The 17,759-nt window shown below is 41.0% G+C and overlaps 2 protein-coding genes across 2 annotated transcripts; one reads left to right on the plus strand and one right to left on the minus strand.

Moving 5' to 3' along the window:
• The first annotated feature begins 266 nt into the window (after positions 1-266).
• On the plus strand, positions 267-1,917 carry LOC104784120 (uncharacterized). Its single transcript, XM_010509185.2, has 3 exons — positions 267-365; positions 458-1,618; positions 1,732-1,917. The coding sequence occupies exons 1-3, from the start codon at positions 267-269 to the stop codon at positions 1,915-1,917; spliced, it is 1,446 nt and encodes a 481-aa protein (XP_010507487.2).
• A 5,018-nt stretch (positions 1,918-6,935) lies between these two features.
• Positions 6,936-8,880, minus strand: LOC104781605 (protein STRICTOSIDINE SYNTHASE-LIKE 10-like). Its single transcript, XM_010506320.3, has 3 exons — positions 8,430-8,880; positions 7,946-8,209; positions 6,936-7,682 (listed from the first exon to the last, which is right to left on the minus strand). Exons 1-3 carry the CDS (start codon positions 8,720-8,722, stop codon positions 7,115-7,117), a joined length of 1,125 nt encoding a protein of 374 aa, XP_010504622.2. The 5' UTR covers positions 8,723-8,880; the 3' UTR covers positions 6,936-7,114.
• Between the last annotated feature and the right edge of the window lie 8,879 nt (positions 8,881-17,759).

A 17,759-nucleotide genomic window follows, 5' to 3' on the forward strand; every position in this document is an offset into this window, starting at 1 on the left:
TATCATTACAAAGGCCAAACGTCTTTAACGCATATTTTATCTACACCAAACTCCTTGTGAGAAAAAAAAAGCAATAGTCAAACTAGAAGAGAAGAAACATGGATAATTTGTGTTTCAAAGTATTATTTTATTTTGAAATCCATTATTTGACTTACTTAGTTGGTATTTTCATAGGAAACAACACTAATTTCTTCCCAATCAACTGCAGAAAGGGTGAAACAGGGTGAAAAAGTAGTCAAAATAAGAGAAAAAGGGCGAAAAGGTGAATGCGTTCTCTTTTCTTCGCCGGCGTCAATTTGGGCGCCGGAACCCTCTTCCTCCTCGTTCAGGCCCTCCCCTTCTCATGGGGAAGCAAAAGAAGAAGCGTAAGAATGCTCCGCCCTCGCTTGCTTCGACTTCTCCCCCCAGATCGCCTCCCCCTCTCTCTGTTTCTTCTCCGACTCAGGTGACGGAATAGACTCCTTCTCCTCTCCTGGCTACCAGCTCAGCCGTAATTCTACCTCTAAACGGTCCCCAAGACCCTGAATATGCCCAATCGATTGCAGAAAGGATAGACTTGGCCATTGCTACACCTACCTCCACAGATCTGGCAGACTACGTAGTTCCAGACCGTGTGGGAAGTAAAAAGCAGAGTATGGGCACACCCGCTCTCGCACCAATCACCACAGGAGTTGTGTCGCCTTCAACTCCTCCAGTGATAGCAAATCTAGAAGCACCCAAATCGGACCCGACTCTAGAAACCAAAGGGAAAGCCGCTACCTCAACCGATGACTCATGGGTCAGTCTTGTCAAAACCCCCTCCAGGATGCTACGGAAAAAAGGCACACCATATATTCTTCCTTCTGGGGAAGTTTGCGTTAAAATCCCAAACTCAGTAATAGAGAGTAACAGGAAGTCATGGGATTTTTTTGTGCTGGGGCAATTCTACTCAGACCCCCCATCTAAAGGTACCCTTCACAACATTGTAAACGGAATCTGGAGTAAGCATTACAAAGATATATCAGTTTCAAAACTAGATGGGAACGCTTTCCTCTTTCGCATACCAAATGCTTCCACCAGAAATCACGTAATTGCTCAACGACTATGGCAGATTGAAGGGCAAACTATGTTTGTAACTAAATGGGAACCTGGAGTTATCCCTAAGAAGCCGGAGCTATCTTCTGCACCCATTTGGCTAGAACTACAAAATGTCCCTCTGCAATTCTTCAACGAGGAAGGCCTCGAGTATGTAGCTGGGCTAGTAGGAGAACCGAAATTTTTACACCCATCCACTGCAAACAAAACAAATCTTGAGGTAGCTAGGGTGTTCACCATCATTGACCCCCGCAAGCCATTGCCCGAGGCAGTCAATGTTCAATTTGCTTCTGGTGAAATAGCCCGTGTTCTGGTATCTAGCCCAAGGATGCCACCAGTATGCTCTCACTGCAAAGGTATTGGGCACACTATCAAGCGTTGTTCATCAGCTCCAATAACTTGTCCTACTTGCAAGTCCACTACGCATTCCCCCGAATCTTGTCCAAGGCTAAAGGAACCAAATGCAAAACGTAGGCAACAAAAGAAGCATCCCAAACCTCAACCAAATCAAGGTAGTCCTTTGCCTGGTCAAGGTGCGAAGATGGTATATGTGAGAGTCCCTCAGCATTCAAAGAGTGTTCAACCTTCCTCTGCTTCAACTTATAATGGGGGGGAGGGGGGTTGACGCCACCTCCTCCATCATATATGTTGGAAAAGGGCGAGCCAAGTGGTTTATCGGTTCAGAGCAAGGTCACTAATACACACTCCTCCGATGGTACAGTATCTGAAGTTGAAGCAGACTCGTCAGATACCTTCTCCTCAGATAGTGGCGGAGCGTGTGGCGATGAGTATGATGAGAAGTTTCAAGTTGCTCTCTCCAAGAGGAAACGTAAGGTTCAGTGAGGCAAGAGCCTCAAAACCACATAATTTGTAATGTGTACGAACCTTTTTTGTCGGAATGTTCGCGTTTTTAATATATACAGCCATAGAAGCGGGTTTAAAAAATGGATTAGGGGAACTAAATCCCTTTTTGGTGGTCTTATTGAGACTCATGTCAAGCAGGAGAAGATGAAGAAATTTGTAAATAATCTTCTACCTGGCTGGTGTTTTGATGAAAACTATGGCTTTTCGGATTTGGGGAAAATATGGATCATGTGGGATCCTAGCGTTCAGGTGGTGGTGTTATCAAAATCTTTACAGATGGTTACGTCTGAAGTTCTGTTGCCGGAGGCGAAAGATAAAATCATCGTCTCTATCATCTATGCTTCAAATGATGAGGGACAAAGAAAGGAGCTTTGGGCCGAACTGGTCTCGATTACAAATTCCCAGCTTATGCTAAACAAACCATGGATTGTTCTAGGTGATTTCAACCAAACTCTCAACCCAGACGAACACTCTTCGCCTGCCACTCTAAATGTTGACCCAAAAACTAGAGACTTCAGAGATTGCTTGTTGGAAGCGGATCTATCTGACATGACTTTCAAAGGAAGTACTTTCACTTGGTGGAACAAGTCAAAGACAAGATTAATTGCTAAGAAGCTGGACAGAGTTCTGGTTAATTCCCACTGGTTTACAGTCTACCCTGCTTCATTTGCCGTTTTTGGAGAACCAGGCTTCTCGGATCATGCATCATGTGGAGTTACTTTGGACACTGGTACAATCAAAGAGAAACGTCCTTTTTCAGTTCTTCAACTTCCTCCTTCAAAACCAATTCTTTCTTCCGCTTGTGGCGGACAGTTGGTTTTCCTATAATGTAGTTGGATCAGCGATGCTCAGAGTCTCTCTCAAGCTTAAGAAACCCAAAGCTACGATCAGAAGCTTCAGTAAGGAGAACTACTCAGGTATTGAAAAAAGAGTATCTGAAGCCCATGACCTCCTTCTCTCTCTACAGAGACGAAATCTGGCGAATCCATCTGTCTTCAATGCGACTCAAGAGCTAGAAGCGGAAGAGAAATAGCGTACTTTGGTGAAGGCAGAGGAATCATTCCACAGGCAAAGAACAAGCATCTCTTGGTTTAAAGATGGAGATTGCAACTCTGCTTTTTTCCATAGGATGGCTGCAACCAGAAAAAAAAAGAATCACATCCACTACCTGTCTAATTCAGATGGTGTAAAAATTGATTCTCAGCAAGGCATCAGAGAGCACTGTGTGGCTTTCTTCTCGGACCTGTTAGGTGGTGATGTTTCCTCCGCTGGCATGGTCCAGAGTGACATGGAGCTTCTCCTTCCTTTTCGAAGCTCGCTTGCTCAGAAAGCTCACATGGAGAGGCCTTTCTCGAGGGAAGAGGTAAAAGAAGCCTTCTTCTCTCTGCCCCATAACAAAACCAGTGGGCCGGACGGGTACTCAATAGAGTTCTTCACAGGTTGTTGGAATATCATCGGACCCGAAGTGCCAGATGCGGTTCTCGAATTCTTTAAGTCAGGGAGACTCCTAAAGCAGTGGAATGCCACTACCCTGGTGCTCATACCGAAAATCTCCAATGCTTCCATCATAATAGACTTCAGGCCAATCTCATGCTTAAATACGGTGTATAAAGTCATATCCAATCTTCTTGCTTCCAGATTGAAATGGCTCATTCCCAATGTCATCTCTCCGTCGCAGACTGCATTCATGCCGGGTAGGATTCTTGCAGAAAATATCCTACTAGGTTCTGAAATTGTTCAAGGCTATAACAGGACAAATATTGGTGAGCGAGCAATGCTGAAGGTGGATATTAGGAAAGCATTTGATTCGGTAAATTAGAAGTTTATCCTTGCGGCCCTGAGAGCATTGGACATACCTGAGAAATTTGTAGGCTGGATCTCAGAATGCATCACAACAGCGTCCTTCTCGGTCTGCATGAACGGGAACTCGAGTGGCTACTTCACCAATACCAAAGGACTAAGGCAAGGTGACCCTATCTCCCCTTACCTCTTCGTCCTTGGAATGGAGGTTTTCTCAAGGCTTTAGCAGTCAAGGTTCAAGCAAGGCTACATCAATTATCATCCAAAAACATCAGGTTTGTCCATCTCTCACTTGTTGTTTTCGGATGAAATAATGATATTTTTTGACGGCTCTGAAGCGTCTCTCCACGGGATAAATGAAGCACTCAATGAATTTGCATCCTGGTCTGGATTGCGTATGAATAGAGACAAAACTCAGCTCTTTCACGCAGGCTTAAGCCAATTGCAATCCTCTGCTATTGAGAGACATGGATTCCCTTTAGCATCTCTACCAATCCGATATCTAGGACTTCCTCTGATGCATAGAAAACTGAAAATCTCTGAATATCAACCGCTATTGGACCAACTGGCTGGTAGATTCAACAGCTGGCAGCGCAGGCTCTATCTTATGCGGGAAGATGCTAATTGATTGCTTCGGTCATTTCAGGAACTGTTAATTTCTGGATTACTGCTTTCGTTCTCCCAAAGGGTTGAATCAAAAGGATTGAGTCTATGTGCTCAAGGTTTTTATGGTCTGGAAGATTACACGGATCTAAAGGTGCAAAAGTTGCTTGGGCAACCGTCTGTCTACCAAAGAAAAAAGGAGGCCTGGGTCTAAGACGTTTCGACAAGTGGAATATTACTCTCTGTCTTAGGTTCATTTGGTTACTATTCTCGGGTACCGATTCTTTATGGGCAAAATGGCATCATTTTTACAGTATAAAGGGCAAGAGCTTCTGGGAGATCAAAGCTTCTGCTACAGATTCCTGGATTTGGAAAGCAATTCTCAAGTTAAGGCCTCGAGCTGAGCAGTTTGTGAGAGTTACAGTGGGTGATGGCCGTATAGCAAGCTTCCGGTTCGACTCTTGGACGCCGTTTGGTCCACTTATAAAACATATCGGTCCTACGGGTCCCCTACAGCTTCGAATTCCATTGTCTTCAAAAGTAGTGGACGCTTGTAACTTATCCGGATGGAATTTCCCTCATTGCAGATCTGATTCAGTCCTGGATTTACAAGTTTTCCTAACTACCATTAAGCCTCCGTCCCTGTCTGGAGCAACTGATGAATATGCATGGGTTGTGGATCAAGTTAGAGGCAACTCCTACTCTTCTTCGCTCACATGGGAATGTCTTCGACCAAGGGACATGATTAAAAGTTGGCACAACGTGGTTTGGTTTCACGGCTCTATTCCCAAACATGCCTTCAACATGTGGTTATCTCACCTCAACAGATTCCCAACTAAGCAGCGTCTCTTTGCCTGGGGTCTTCTGCAGTACTCAGACTGTCCGTTCTGCCTTTCAACGATCGAATCCAGAGATCATCTGCTCCTATCCTGCAACTACTTGCTCACTATTTGGAAGCTAGCTCTGTCGAAGATAGATCCTGCTGGAGTAACTTTCCTCTCCTGGTCCGAGCTTCTCTCTTGGGTCAGAGCGTCATCTCTGCAAGCCCCCTCGCTCCTCCGTAAACTCGTTGCACAATCTATCATCTACAGTATCTGGAGGCAAAAGAACAACCTCATCCACAACGCTCAAGTAATTCCCCTGGAATCTATCTTCAAGAACATCGATAAGGATATCAGGAACATCATTCATGCCAGAAGCAGCCGGAAGCGTTTCTGCAGTATGATGCAGTTCTGGTTAGCTTGATTTCACTATCCGTGATTTCCCAAATTTGATCTCCTTGTTTTTACCTTTTTTGCCAAGGAATCAAAAGCCATAGGCTTTCTTGTAATAGCCAAACTTTTCATTAACTATTCTAATGATATTCACAGTTTAGCAAAAAAACAACACTAGTAAACAAAACGAATTCTCCAACGCAAACAAGTGTTTCCTGTCGATATTCAACAAAGTATTTGTGAACTTAACTTTAAAAACGTGGAATTTCTTATTAATCACAAAACTTAATTCAAGATTGTTGAACTAAATGATATGGACACAATCCATGTCCAACCTTGCATTTCGACTTTCTTAAGAGTAAACCAAGATTGAAGTTGGTTATATGTTATCTATACCTTTTCTGGTTTCTTGTAAGTAGTATTAAGATGTCATTCATTCATCTTAATTGTGATAACCCGTCCTGTGGAATCTACTAGTCCACCGCTAGCCGCCCCAGTGGACCCCAAGCTGGCCCTGCAGGACATCAATCCTAACCCCTCACTGTGGATGAATAGTTCCTATCCACAGTGAGGGGTTAGGATCGATGCCCTGCAGGGCCAGCTTGGGGTCCGTTAGAGCGGCTAGCGGTGGGCTAGTGGGGTCCGCGGGACGGGTTGTCACATAATTGGTGACAGCTTGTCCTGTGGAAAGGTTGTTAAAGGGTGAGGACCAGGGTTAAAGGGTGAGGACCAGGGTTCGAGGAACGCCTGGCGCACCAATAACCTACTGGTGAATTTAGATGATTATTTTTATTCCACGGTGAGGGGTTAGGATCGATGCCTTACAGGACCAGCTTAGGATCCGTTGGGACGGCTAAAAGTAGACTAATGGGGTCTGCGGGACGGATTGTCATATTGATACTACTTACTAGTATAGATAGGCCTAACTCATAAGTCATAACTAAAAACTAATTTAAGATCGGAGGTTTTGCCACATACTTATATGTATATTATCCAAAATAATTTGTTACTGTATATGTAATATAAACCTCACACTCATGATGATATTTGAAACGTGAAGTTTGTGGCCTGATCATGATATACACAAGTACCTCAATATCGAAAAATCAGACTTTAGTTTTAATATTATCATAGATTACAGCAATGATTACTGTAACTTATATCAAAAGATAATTCGAACTGTCCCATTATTTTAAACAGTTCCTAACATTTCTTTTATGGAACTCTCGTCCGAATATGGTTAACTGTAGAATTTTAATAAATCTTGGTCGCATGAATTTGATGTTGTATATTTAAACGAAATGGATCCGTTGGCCGACCCAACGAATCCTATGTAATTGGGTATATTAAATTTGCCAAAAGCATATAAACAAATACAAATTATGAAACTATATGTTTCTGACAATTTATATTAGAATATTTGACACCTTTTAAGATGTCATCATATGATTACGGTATATATAACGAGTGTTAACGTGCGACATACAAGTTGTGAAAATGTGATACACATTTAAACTTATAACACTGCAAAGACAATTAAGTCTGAGCAATGTAGAAAACTACAAACCATAAACACCAAGAAATGGCATGAGAACAGAACCAATCCAAAGCTTGCCATCTTTCTCTTCCACTTCACTTATAAACCTTAATCTCTTTCCTTCCTTGTCCTCAAGTACCTCCAGAACCTCTCCTGATTCACTCAGCTTCACGGCTGTAGCATGAGGTCTTCCTCCAGTGAAGAGCGAGTGCAGGCGCGGGGCACTGATCGGAAGTCGAAGCACCAAATCTTTGAACCAAGTTTGAGAGAGCGAGAGTTTCGCGAAAAGACCTTTCTTTGAGTGTAAAGCGACCCAGAATTCTCCATTCGAGTTTCTTCTGATGTTGTCAGGGAAACCTGGAAGCTCAGCAAACACATCTTGGGTTCCTGCGTTTGGACCAGAGAGCCAAAGCCTTAGGATCTTGCAAGTGGTTGTTTCGACTACCAATACAAAAGACCGGTCTTTGCTTAGTGCAACGCCGTTTGCAAATGCAAGGCCTTGTAATAAGACCGTGGCTTTCTTGCTTGATCTATCATACTTGATAAACCTTCCAGTCTTATCAACGTTCAAAACAGCAGCTAAGAATTGCCTGAACATGACAACACTTTGGAGTTAAAATCATCATCACCAAGGGAAAAGGATAAACCAAGATTCATGCATCAATGTAAGAATCGTTTCATACTTTTGTAAACATGGATACAGAACCAACATGTAAAACTGGTAAAAGAAATATGTAAAAAAAACTTTTAGGTAGTTAGTTACTACCTTCTGGATACGTTTTAGCTTTTTTGAAAAGACAATGCACATAATAAGAAAGATTAAATTTTGTGGGGTGTTTCTACTTCATGTTACCTTCTCTGGAACTTGGCACTGGTATCCGTGAAGTAAATCACATCATCATGCTCATCAATGTCCAAATCATTAGTGAAACGAAGCGGCTGCCCCTCAGCTTCTGTAACTAAAGGTCTAGCTAAACCACCAGTAGGACCAACAATAAGAAGGCCAAAGTAAGCATCCGCTATGTAAAGATCTCCACTTTTCTTATCGAACCTCAATCCTAATGGCCTTCCACACACATGCTCCAACTCTGGTGCAAAAGGGCGAACACACATCTCCCTATAAAACAATTTCCACAAGTTGTAACACACATCTCCCTATATAACATAACATACATATCTCACCATATATCCTAAGGCTATGTTACCTCTGATCAAATCCAAACAATTTCACACAAGAAAGATAACAATTCTGAAAAAACACTGAGCAATCACTTCAGTTCCACCACCAAAATCCTCAGCAACCAACCAAAGTTGTCAAATTTTGTTTGGAAACGTACCTATTGGCCGATGTGTAAGCGAAATCGGTCCATCCAAGCGATTCACCGCGCCATTTCAAGACTCGACCGTCAGAGACGCCAACGTAGGGACCTTCCCCTGCTGGATCGAAAGCTATACTCTCCGGACCGGAGGCTCCGGTTAAGTTAACCACTTTCGCCGACGGGAAAACATCGCGCGAACCGGCGATTTTAGGCGGTGCGAAGATGCCGTAACCGGTTTGAGTAGGCGAGACAAGGATTGCGAGGATTGTTACAACCACTGTTAAGAATACTGTTACGAGAATCGTGGTCATTGTGGTGGTGGTCAGTGAGATTTTTGCACTCTGCTTCCTCTGTTCTCAGTGCTTCTTCTTTACTTTTTGTTTCTCGGAGAAACCTTAAAGAAATTTTGAGAAAGCTCCTTGTAATTTTTGTTTAATTCGGATTTAGCATAATTAGTTGTTAATGAATCAATTATCTCCAGCAATATTAAGATTATGAAATACGAAACTACATGTTAATGGACTTTAGTGAAGCCCAGTACTCAGCCCAATTTAGTGCAGATAATGTGTTAAATAGCCCAATTAACACATTAGAAAATAAATGTCTCAAGATTTTTTTACTCATAAAGAAGAGAAAAAAAAAAAAAAACAGTGCCAAATATTTGTTTTATTATAACAAGTTGATGGCGTGCCGTTAAACTATATGAAAGTTTTTTTTTTTTTTTTCTAATATAGCGTGAATTATTAATTTATTACTGGTATATTGTAATATACTATAAAAGTTACAAAAGTTGTTGTGAATCTATTTGTTTATGTAATGTGTGATATATACATGCAATCATAAAAATGAATAATATAGCAAGTTAATATTTTATATTGCTAGCATCTTTCAAGATATTATTTACTAGTGTCAAGGTATTTTTAAAACTGGTAAAAGTCACTTTTCAAAAAGTGCTTCAGTAAAAACAGTATTGAAAGATAAAAGAAGGACAATTAAGAATAATATTGACGTCAAAAACAAACTAATATAGCTAAAAAGCAAATACAAATTTATTCGATGTAGTTGATTTTATTTATTTATGATTAGTTTTTTTTTTTTTGGTGGAGATTTATGATCAGTTTTTTAACATATGCAAACTTCTTTTTTTTGGTAATGTGAACATATGCAAACTTTAGAAATCAAATAGATTTTACCAAAATGAGAAGTAGGAGAACAATACAAAACTGATACATTCATCACTTCTTCTTTTAGTATCATAATTATTGATGTTTCTAAGAACCAAGAGAAATATCACTAAAAGGGTTTGAAATGCGTTTCTTAGCTTTATAATTAAACGAATTCAGACGAGGAACACAATGATACAACCTTTATGTATTAAAATGATACGTAATATATATGAAATATAAATTCACGCGACAGATAAAAATAATAAAAGATTTGCTGGCAAATATGGCAAAGGAAAGAAAAGAAAAATAAAAGCAAAAGGGGATTTGGTGTGTCAATAATGTGGCTCTGTGTTCCATCGGAGGGACACTTACCGTATCTTGAATATTGTGGCCTAGTAGCCTTTGTAAGGGCATTTCATGTTTTGAGTGTATTCATATTATATTAAATCTTGAAATTATTGGCACAAATCTCGTAGGCAGAGATGAATGCGATTCGTTTGCATTTTCAAGTTAACAAAGTAAGGTGAGATGAGTATTGCCCACGATTTCGTACACTTAAATACACTATTTTATCATGTAGTTATAGTTATATTATTATATCCTTGATGAACTTTATTTGCTTAATTAGCTAAACGTGTAAACATTGATTAAAATATGTTGTATCCCAGCCATATAACTTAATCATCGCTTATTATCAATTTTGTACATTGCATGTTTCTTACATTATGAAACATAGTAGAAACTAGAAAGCTACGCATAAAAGTAGCTATAATCAGTTGAAGGCAAGTTTTAGACATCTTAATTGAACAAGGGAGTAGTCCGAATGCTAAAATCAGTATCATTAGAATACTTCGAAAAAACAACGTTGTTTTGGGCAATTTCTTAATGGTACCTAAGATGCTGGCTGAGATGACCGTAGTCAAGCCTTTTTAGAATCTCTATATTTCATTAATTTATATATGCATAATGCATGCAGGATATTAAAAAAAAATGGAACTGCTGGTTGGATATATAAAAATGGAAATTTGGATAATATAGTTGGCAACTTCGCTTGTATTTTTGCTAGAAAATATTAATTAGCCGAAGTTCTACTTAACTATTGAACGTACTCATCTTTTTTTGTTTAAGTACACGAGTTAATATTAATTAGCCGAAGTTCTAACTAATTACTGAACGTACTCATCTATTTTTGTTCAAGTACACATGAATGCTAATGTGTCGACAAGAAAAAACAGATGAAGGCTAATCAGACAGGGAACCTGTTACCTGATATTATGAGAAAAAAAGTTATAGCTAGTAAGCTAGAAGCATAGCCTTTTCCATGCAAACATCAATAATGGAAATTTTTACTTAGAAATACCAATAATGGAAATTAAAAGGTGAAAGATATAGGATCTAACTCGAATGTTGTTTGAATAGCCACTGGTGTTTCTTTTGTTTTTTTTTTGGGTTTATTAATCCAATCAGAGCTCCTTACTGATGTTATATATGGCATCGTTGTAAATATATCAAACCTACTACAATACCACATACAACATTAACTTTAAGTCTGTGTGAATATCGCTGCTGCTGTATCTTTTAGAATAATGGCTGAGGTTTGATTCACCGTATCAAGACCGTAAAGCTAATTAAGTTTAAAATAATAATAGACCAAACGTAATCGTGTGGTTTCATAACATATTCACACACCGACGACAATATAATGCGAGTGTGTATTACATACATAAACTAATTTTATTTTGTCAATTACAATACCGATTGGGTACAACCACTCGGTTCACGCCGCGTTTTGATTACTATAATTAAATTGTTGGTTGATTTTTGATAAACATATCATATCCTCCAAATAATGTTTCATGTAGTTGACGACAATTCGTCGTATAACAATTCGTTAAGCAGAACCTACCTACTATTACGGTAGAACAGAAGCTCTGAATCATAGATGTTGCAATATCAAATTTGACTTGCAAAAAATTATTAATATTGTCTAACACTCTCTATATATAGTATATAAATTACGTGCTTTTAGTAACAATAAAGATGTCAACAGTAGAAAACAGCCGTCATTTTGTATATTTATGACTTATTTGCGTCTTCTGTTATTATCAACTAAAATCTATCATATTCACCTTGCTCTCTATTACATACTGTATCTATAGTTCTATACATATATACAAATAAGGTGAGTTAGCTATGCAGTAATATGATGGATTAGCAAAATCTCATTGTAAGACAACTTCCAAACGCTTCTAAAAGTTGTACACATCTTACATCGAATAGATACTATATTTAATCCCAAATATGGAATGGATTCATCTGTCAAAAAAAAAACTCTCATAACGTTAAACAAACTCCATTTTCAAAAAATAAATTTCTCCCAAGCCTTAAAAACACATGAAAATAAATATTCTTTCGGTTTTACTATTGAATGGGAAAAAGTGGACAACAAAAGAAGCGACCATTAAGGAGAAAAGCCTGAAGACAAGGGAAAGAGATAGAGAGGGGCCATATTGTGCAATGTTCATGTTTATAGACGAAAGAGTGCCCTCCCCCTTCACATCACACTTCTATTTCACTATTTGTTTATTTATTTTTACCTGCTTGTTGATGCAGGATCTAGACAATACAAATAATACGAATGTTGTTGGGGATAAATCGGATCTGGTCCTTTTATTAACGTACAATTCAAGAAAGTGTTTACAGAAAATGACAATAAAGTGCTAAGAGCAGTTAATACGAAAATAATTGTTCTTCTCACTCTCATTGCCCAAAAAAGTCGATCCCCTTCCCTGACAATGACCTCTGGTATTTATAGTGGATCATTGACCTAAGGTTTCTTCTGGCTCTTCCGCAAATGATGGTTTTGCCCCTGCGGCCAGATGGGCCAAATCTATAACTTCAGGGCCTAAAATCTGGTGGATCTTCTATTTGGGCTTCACCAAATGTTGGGGGCAGAGCCCATATCCAACAATGGTCCCCCCTAGTCCGATGAGCGATGGATTGTTTGAGCTCGTCGGGTACAGTTCCGTGTCTCTGGGTCCGTCTTGTAGAAGGGACAAAAGATTTTAGGAGCTTGAAGACCTTCCGGAAGGTTCCATGATGAATAGTGCGTTGCGCACGTTTTTCGTGACATTCAAAGAGTTCCGGGATGATTAGTGCATTGCGCATGTTTTCTTAGGTGTGGTGGATTTTGAACGGGAGCTTTGAGGGTTTTATGCATAGCCGTGTTCGTCGATCGGATCCCGTGGCTCCATGGTCACATGTGAAGATGGTTGAAAGTTCGGAGGTCTCGTCGTGATGATGGTCGTTGCGCGATGGCTTGTTGATTTGGAGACTTGTGAAATATTCAAGGCTTTGGCGCGATGGAGAGGTGGCGCGCAGAGTTCGAAGGCGTGCCGGTCTCGGCGCGATGGAGCGTTGACGCGTGGAATCCAAAGGCATCCCGGTCTTGGCGCCTCGTCTCGTTGTCTGTTCTCGAAGCAGCCTTAGATTTGTTGAGCTTGTGACGAGTATTGGCGTTGAGCGGCTTGATACGAAGCGTGAAGCGACTTGATACGAGGCGTGGAGCTTGATACAGAGCGTGAAACGATTTGATACGAGGCGAAGAACTGTTTGATATGAGGCGAAGAGCTGCTCGATACGAGGCGTAGAGCTGTTTGATACGGTGGCGCGTAAGAGGATGGAGGTTTCGCACTTGTCGTGGAAGTCCACGATTTGAGTGATTATGGCGTGTGCATTATCGTAGAGTGCATACAAAACGGTGCGATGATTTGGCTCGACGTGGCTAAGAGCATACGTGAAGTCGTGCTGTCTAAGTGCGTATACGAAAATGGTTAGATGATTTTTGTGATAGCGCCTAGAAGTGAAGTCATGTCGTGAAGATGATCTCCGCAGTTCCGCCTAAATGCGAAGCCATGGTGTGAAGATGATCTCGAGCCCTTCCCGGAGTTTGCTACCAGAGGTGCCGACGAGACTGCTCGAGAGTGATGCGTCTTCGTATTGCTTTCCTTTTTTTTTGTATTGCAAACATCGTTGCTTTATGAACTTGGTCATTCGTACTTTTATTGAGGATTTTCGCGCAAAGGTTGATTATTTCCGATTTTTGTTATCTTAACTATGATGGAATTGCTTTTGATTTTTTTTTATGCTTTTGTCGTTGCGGGGCATATTTCGCAGTGCAGGACGTCTCCTGGCTTACCCTGGATATGTTATTCCCCGTAACGCTGAGAGTAGACAAGATGGACTTGTCGTACTAGTTAGGTGCGTTCAGTCGTGACCGGCTTACCCTGTAGGTGCTGCAAGAGTTGCAAGAGTTTGTGAGTCGGGGTCTTCGGCTTATTCACTCTGCTCTCTGCTAGCTTTTTGCGAGTCTGGGCTTGGCTTATAAATCCTTACCAAAGTAAGGATGTGGATTATTTCACCACTGCAGCCATGCGGAGCTATTGCAAGTATGGACTCGGCTTTCAATCTTTACAAAAGTAAAGTTTGTTGATGATTTCACCGCTACACCCATGCGGAAAGCACGTTTAGAATCATACACCTGGCCAGGACGACGATGTGCAAGCTAATCGTTAGCAAGGCAAAATTGCCCGAAAACTCACTGGGTGCGGCTTTTGCGTCCAGCTTATCCCATGAGTTTTTTTTTTGGCTTGAGAGGTTCTCATTGCGCTAAAGATGGCAATTATTGCTCCTTGATGTGTTCTGGTGAATGTGCGGTGGTTTTCCGGCGGCGCTGTCTGGTGGGTGCTTGTACGATGTCAGCGTGATGGTATGGTAGTTGACGCGGAGGCAACATTGCTCGTGTGACGATTTGTAGACTCTAATGCGTGTTCGATTGGCGTGTTAGTAGACGTCGCATGTTGCGATGGAAAGGGTGCAAGTCGATCGGGTGGTGACATACTAGGTGAGCGCCCTAGTGAGAAGACATACAAAGGCTCTTGGCAGCACCTGCGGCTAATGTGCGTGGATCTATATATGGTGGGGTGGCATGATGGAGACGATGGCGAGGCTGAGACTTTGCGTACGAGATTGTGGCGAGATCGAAACTTTTGCGTACGAGATCGTTGCTAGATCGAGAGGATGGCGAGATCGAGACTTTTGCGTACGAGATCGTGAGTTGCGAGCTCGAGTGAGAGTTGCGAGATCAAGAGTGTGAGATCGAGGGTTGCAAGCTCAAGCGAGAGTTGCGAGATCAAGACTTTGGTGGCGAGGTGGCTGTGCGCGAGTTGCGGTTCATGATTGCTGGAGCGTGCGGTGGCTATTGGCGAGGTGCTTGGCGAGGTTGAGGTCGAGCTGACTGCTTGCACGAATCTTGATGCGTTTGCTGCGTTTCCTATTGCGAGATTGCAAGGCCGTGTCGCGTTGGCGAGCTCAACACTTCTGCATATAGAATCATTGGCGAACTCAATAATTCTCCGTATGAAATCATTGGCGAGCTCAACACTTCTCCGTATGAAATCATTAGCGAGCTCAACGCTTCTCCGTATGGAATCATTGGCGAGCTCAACACTTCTCCATATGGAATCATTAGCGAGCTCAACACTTCTCCGTATGAAATCATTGGCGAGCTCAACACTTCTCCGTATGGAATCATTGGCGAGCTCAACACTTCTCCGTATGGAATCATTGGCGAGCTCAACACTTCTCTGTATGAAATCATTGGCGAGCTCAACACTTCTCCGTTTGGAATCATTGGCGAGCTCAACACTTCTCCGTATGAAATCATTGGCGAGCTCAACACTTCTCCGTTTGGAATAATTGGCGAGCTCAACACTTCTCCATATGGAATCATTGGCGAGCTCAACACTTCTCCGTATGAAATCATTGACGAGCTCAACACTTCTCCGTATGGAATCATTGGCGAGCTCAACACTTCTCCTTATGGAATCATTGGCGAGCTCAACACTTCTCCGTATGGAATCATTGGCGAGCTCAACACTTCTCCGTATGAAATCATTGGCGAGCTCAACACTTCTCCGTATGAAATCATTGGCGAGATGGTGTGACTTGCGTCATTCGCGGACAGGATGATTGCCGGCAAGATCGAGAAGTTAGCGAGCTGCAAGGTGACCTGCTTGAGGGTTCGCGAGATACTATGATCGCGAGATGCTGTCAAAGGTGTTGCATTTGATACTTGGCGTGTTTGAGGGCTGATGAGGTCGAGATCGTGGCTTGATCGAACTTCCGGTGAGCCCAAAGGGCCGTTTCGAGGTCGCCGTTACGGGATATGCGTGCGAGATCGAGATCGTATTCGGGCGTGGAGAATATCGATGATTGTTTGTTGCGAGTAACAAGTTTTTGCGTATGGGCGTGGTACGCGGGATGAGATGTTGTTTGTGTCGTCCGGGGTGCGAGGATAATTTGGGTGTGATTGGTTGGAGCGACGCACGTAGCGCCTACAGCTTCTCGGTCGGTTGGATTGATGCCAACAGCTACACGAACGGGGGCGTAGCGCCTACGGCTAAGCCATTGGTTGGAGCAACACACGTAGCGCCTACGGCTGCGCGGTCAGTGAGTGTTGCGTCCTCGACCGTAGCTGCTTCGGTCCTATCGACGCTTTGGAGCTGGTTCGTCCTCGCGAGGGTGCGCCCCATATGGTGCGCCTGGGAGACTTGACGCGGGCCGCAGAAGTTGACGATTTCGTCTAGCCCCACAGTGGGCGCCAAATTGTTGATGGAGGATCTAGACTATAAATAATATGAATGTTGTTGGGGATAAATCGGATCTGGTCCTTTTATTAACGTAGAACTCAAGAAAGTATTTACAGAAAATGACAATAAAGTGCTAAGTGCAGTTAATACGAAAATAATTGCTCTTCTCACTCTGATTGCCCAAAAAAGTCGATCCCCTTCTCTGACAATGACCTCTGGTATTTATAGTGGGCCATTGACCTAGGGTTTCTTCTGGCTCTTTGCAAATGACGGTTTTGCCCCTGCGACTAGATGAGCCAAATCTATAACTTCAGGGCCTAAAATCTGGTGGATCTTCTATTTGAGATTCACCAAATGTTGGGGGCAGAACCATATCCAACACTGATTGCATTATTATATATATATATATATATATATATATATATATATTAAATTTTATCATACTCTTCAACCAAAACAAGCACCTTTCACAACGTATTGTTCTTTTTTTTTGTCGTCTAATGTTATATTGATAAAACTTGGAATGTTACAATGAGAAATACAATTTTGTCGGCCGAAAAACGATATATCCCCAAAGTCTGAAACTCAAACAAGAGAAGCTAGACCAACAGACAAAGCATAAGTCCCCAAAGACAACTAAAACTACAAAACAGAAAGTTTGAAAGATAAAACGAAAGAGATCGAAACCAAGAAGATAAGGCAAAATAACAATAAACCCCAAAAGCTAAACACTAGGTCACAACGCATTGTTCTTAGAAATTTTAATTTCTGTCCACTATTTTAGTATTTTAGCAAAGAAATGATAGGGCGTCAACTTTTATTCGATTTAAAATATAATTTTTTATAACTTAAATTAATAAATTTGAGCAGTCCAAGTTTATTCCAACACATTCACAATGACAAAGAAAAACAAACCCTACCGACTAGTTCTACAGCATTTATGTTAATTTCGCCAATCCTATTGCTTACGAAAATGTATATATATATATATATATATATATTTATTCAACTTTTCTACTTTACTTTTTCTTTCTATTTTGGTCAATTACTTATGCTTTCTTACTATTCATATATATGTTTTAACTATTCATATTTTATAATATATATGTACACATGACAGCACATAGTTGATAATTTGATATATATATAGACCTGAATGAGTTTAGTAACCGGGATATCTCAATATCAAAGATAAAGTTACCGTTGAGCAAGCAAGCCTCAAATGAATACTATAAATGCAAAAAGAAATCATATATACATGAAGATGGATCACATATCTTAACGAGGGACCTAAGCCACTCAACTACCTCACTTCAACCCGAAAACTTCTCGGATTACGTTCATTGCATGTGGTCCAATTCACATGTCACTATGACACACATCCACCAAATATGACATTCTCAGCTCACCTCTCTGTACATAAAAACCAATTATGTATATTTATTTAACTTAAATAATTTAAGGGGGTTTATTATTATTATTATTATATATATATAATATATAATATGTATATAATATATAATATATTAATA

The sequence above is a fragment of the Camelina sativa genome, chromosome 4, assembly GCF_030686135.1.
Source record: "Camelina sativa cultivar CO46 ecotype springtype chromosome 4, ASM3068613v1".
Classification (NCBI taxonomy): Eukaryota; Viridiplantae; Streptophyta; class Magnoliopsida; order Brassicales; family Brassicaceae; genus Camelina; species Camelina sativa.

Bases quoted from the DNA above. Each gene is read 5' to 3' on its own strand.
- LOC104784120 (XM_010509185.2), top strand. From the start codon at position 267: ATGCGTTCTCTTTTCTTCGCCGGCGTCAATTTGGGCGCCGGAACCCTC. The intron at 366-457 runs GTAAGAATGCTC...GTGACGGAATAG, and splicing joins GGGGAAGCAAAAGAAGAAGC to ACTCCTTCTCCTCTCCTGGC. The intron at 1,619-1,731 runs GTATATGTGAGA...ATGTTGGAAAAG, and splicing joins CTGGTCAAGGTGCGAAGATG to GGCGAGCCAAGTGGTTTATC.
- LOC104781605 (XM_010506320.3), bottom strand. From the start codon at position 8,722: ATGACCACGATTCTCGTAACAGTATTCTTAACAGTGGTTGTAACAATC. The intron at 8,210-8,429 runs GTACGTTTCCAA...ATTGTTTTATAG, and splicing joins GCTTACACATCGGCCAATAG to GGAGATGTGTGTTCGCCCTT. The intron at 7,683-7,945 runs GTAACATGAAGT...TGTCATGTTCAG, and splicing joins AGTGCCAAGTTCCAGAGAAG to GCAATTCTTAGCTGCTGTTT.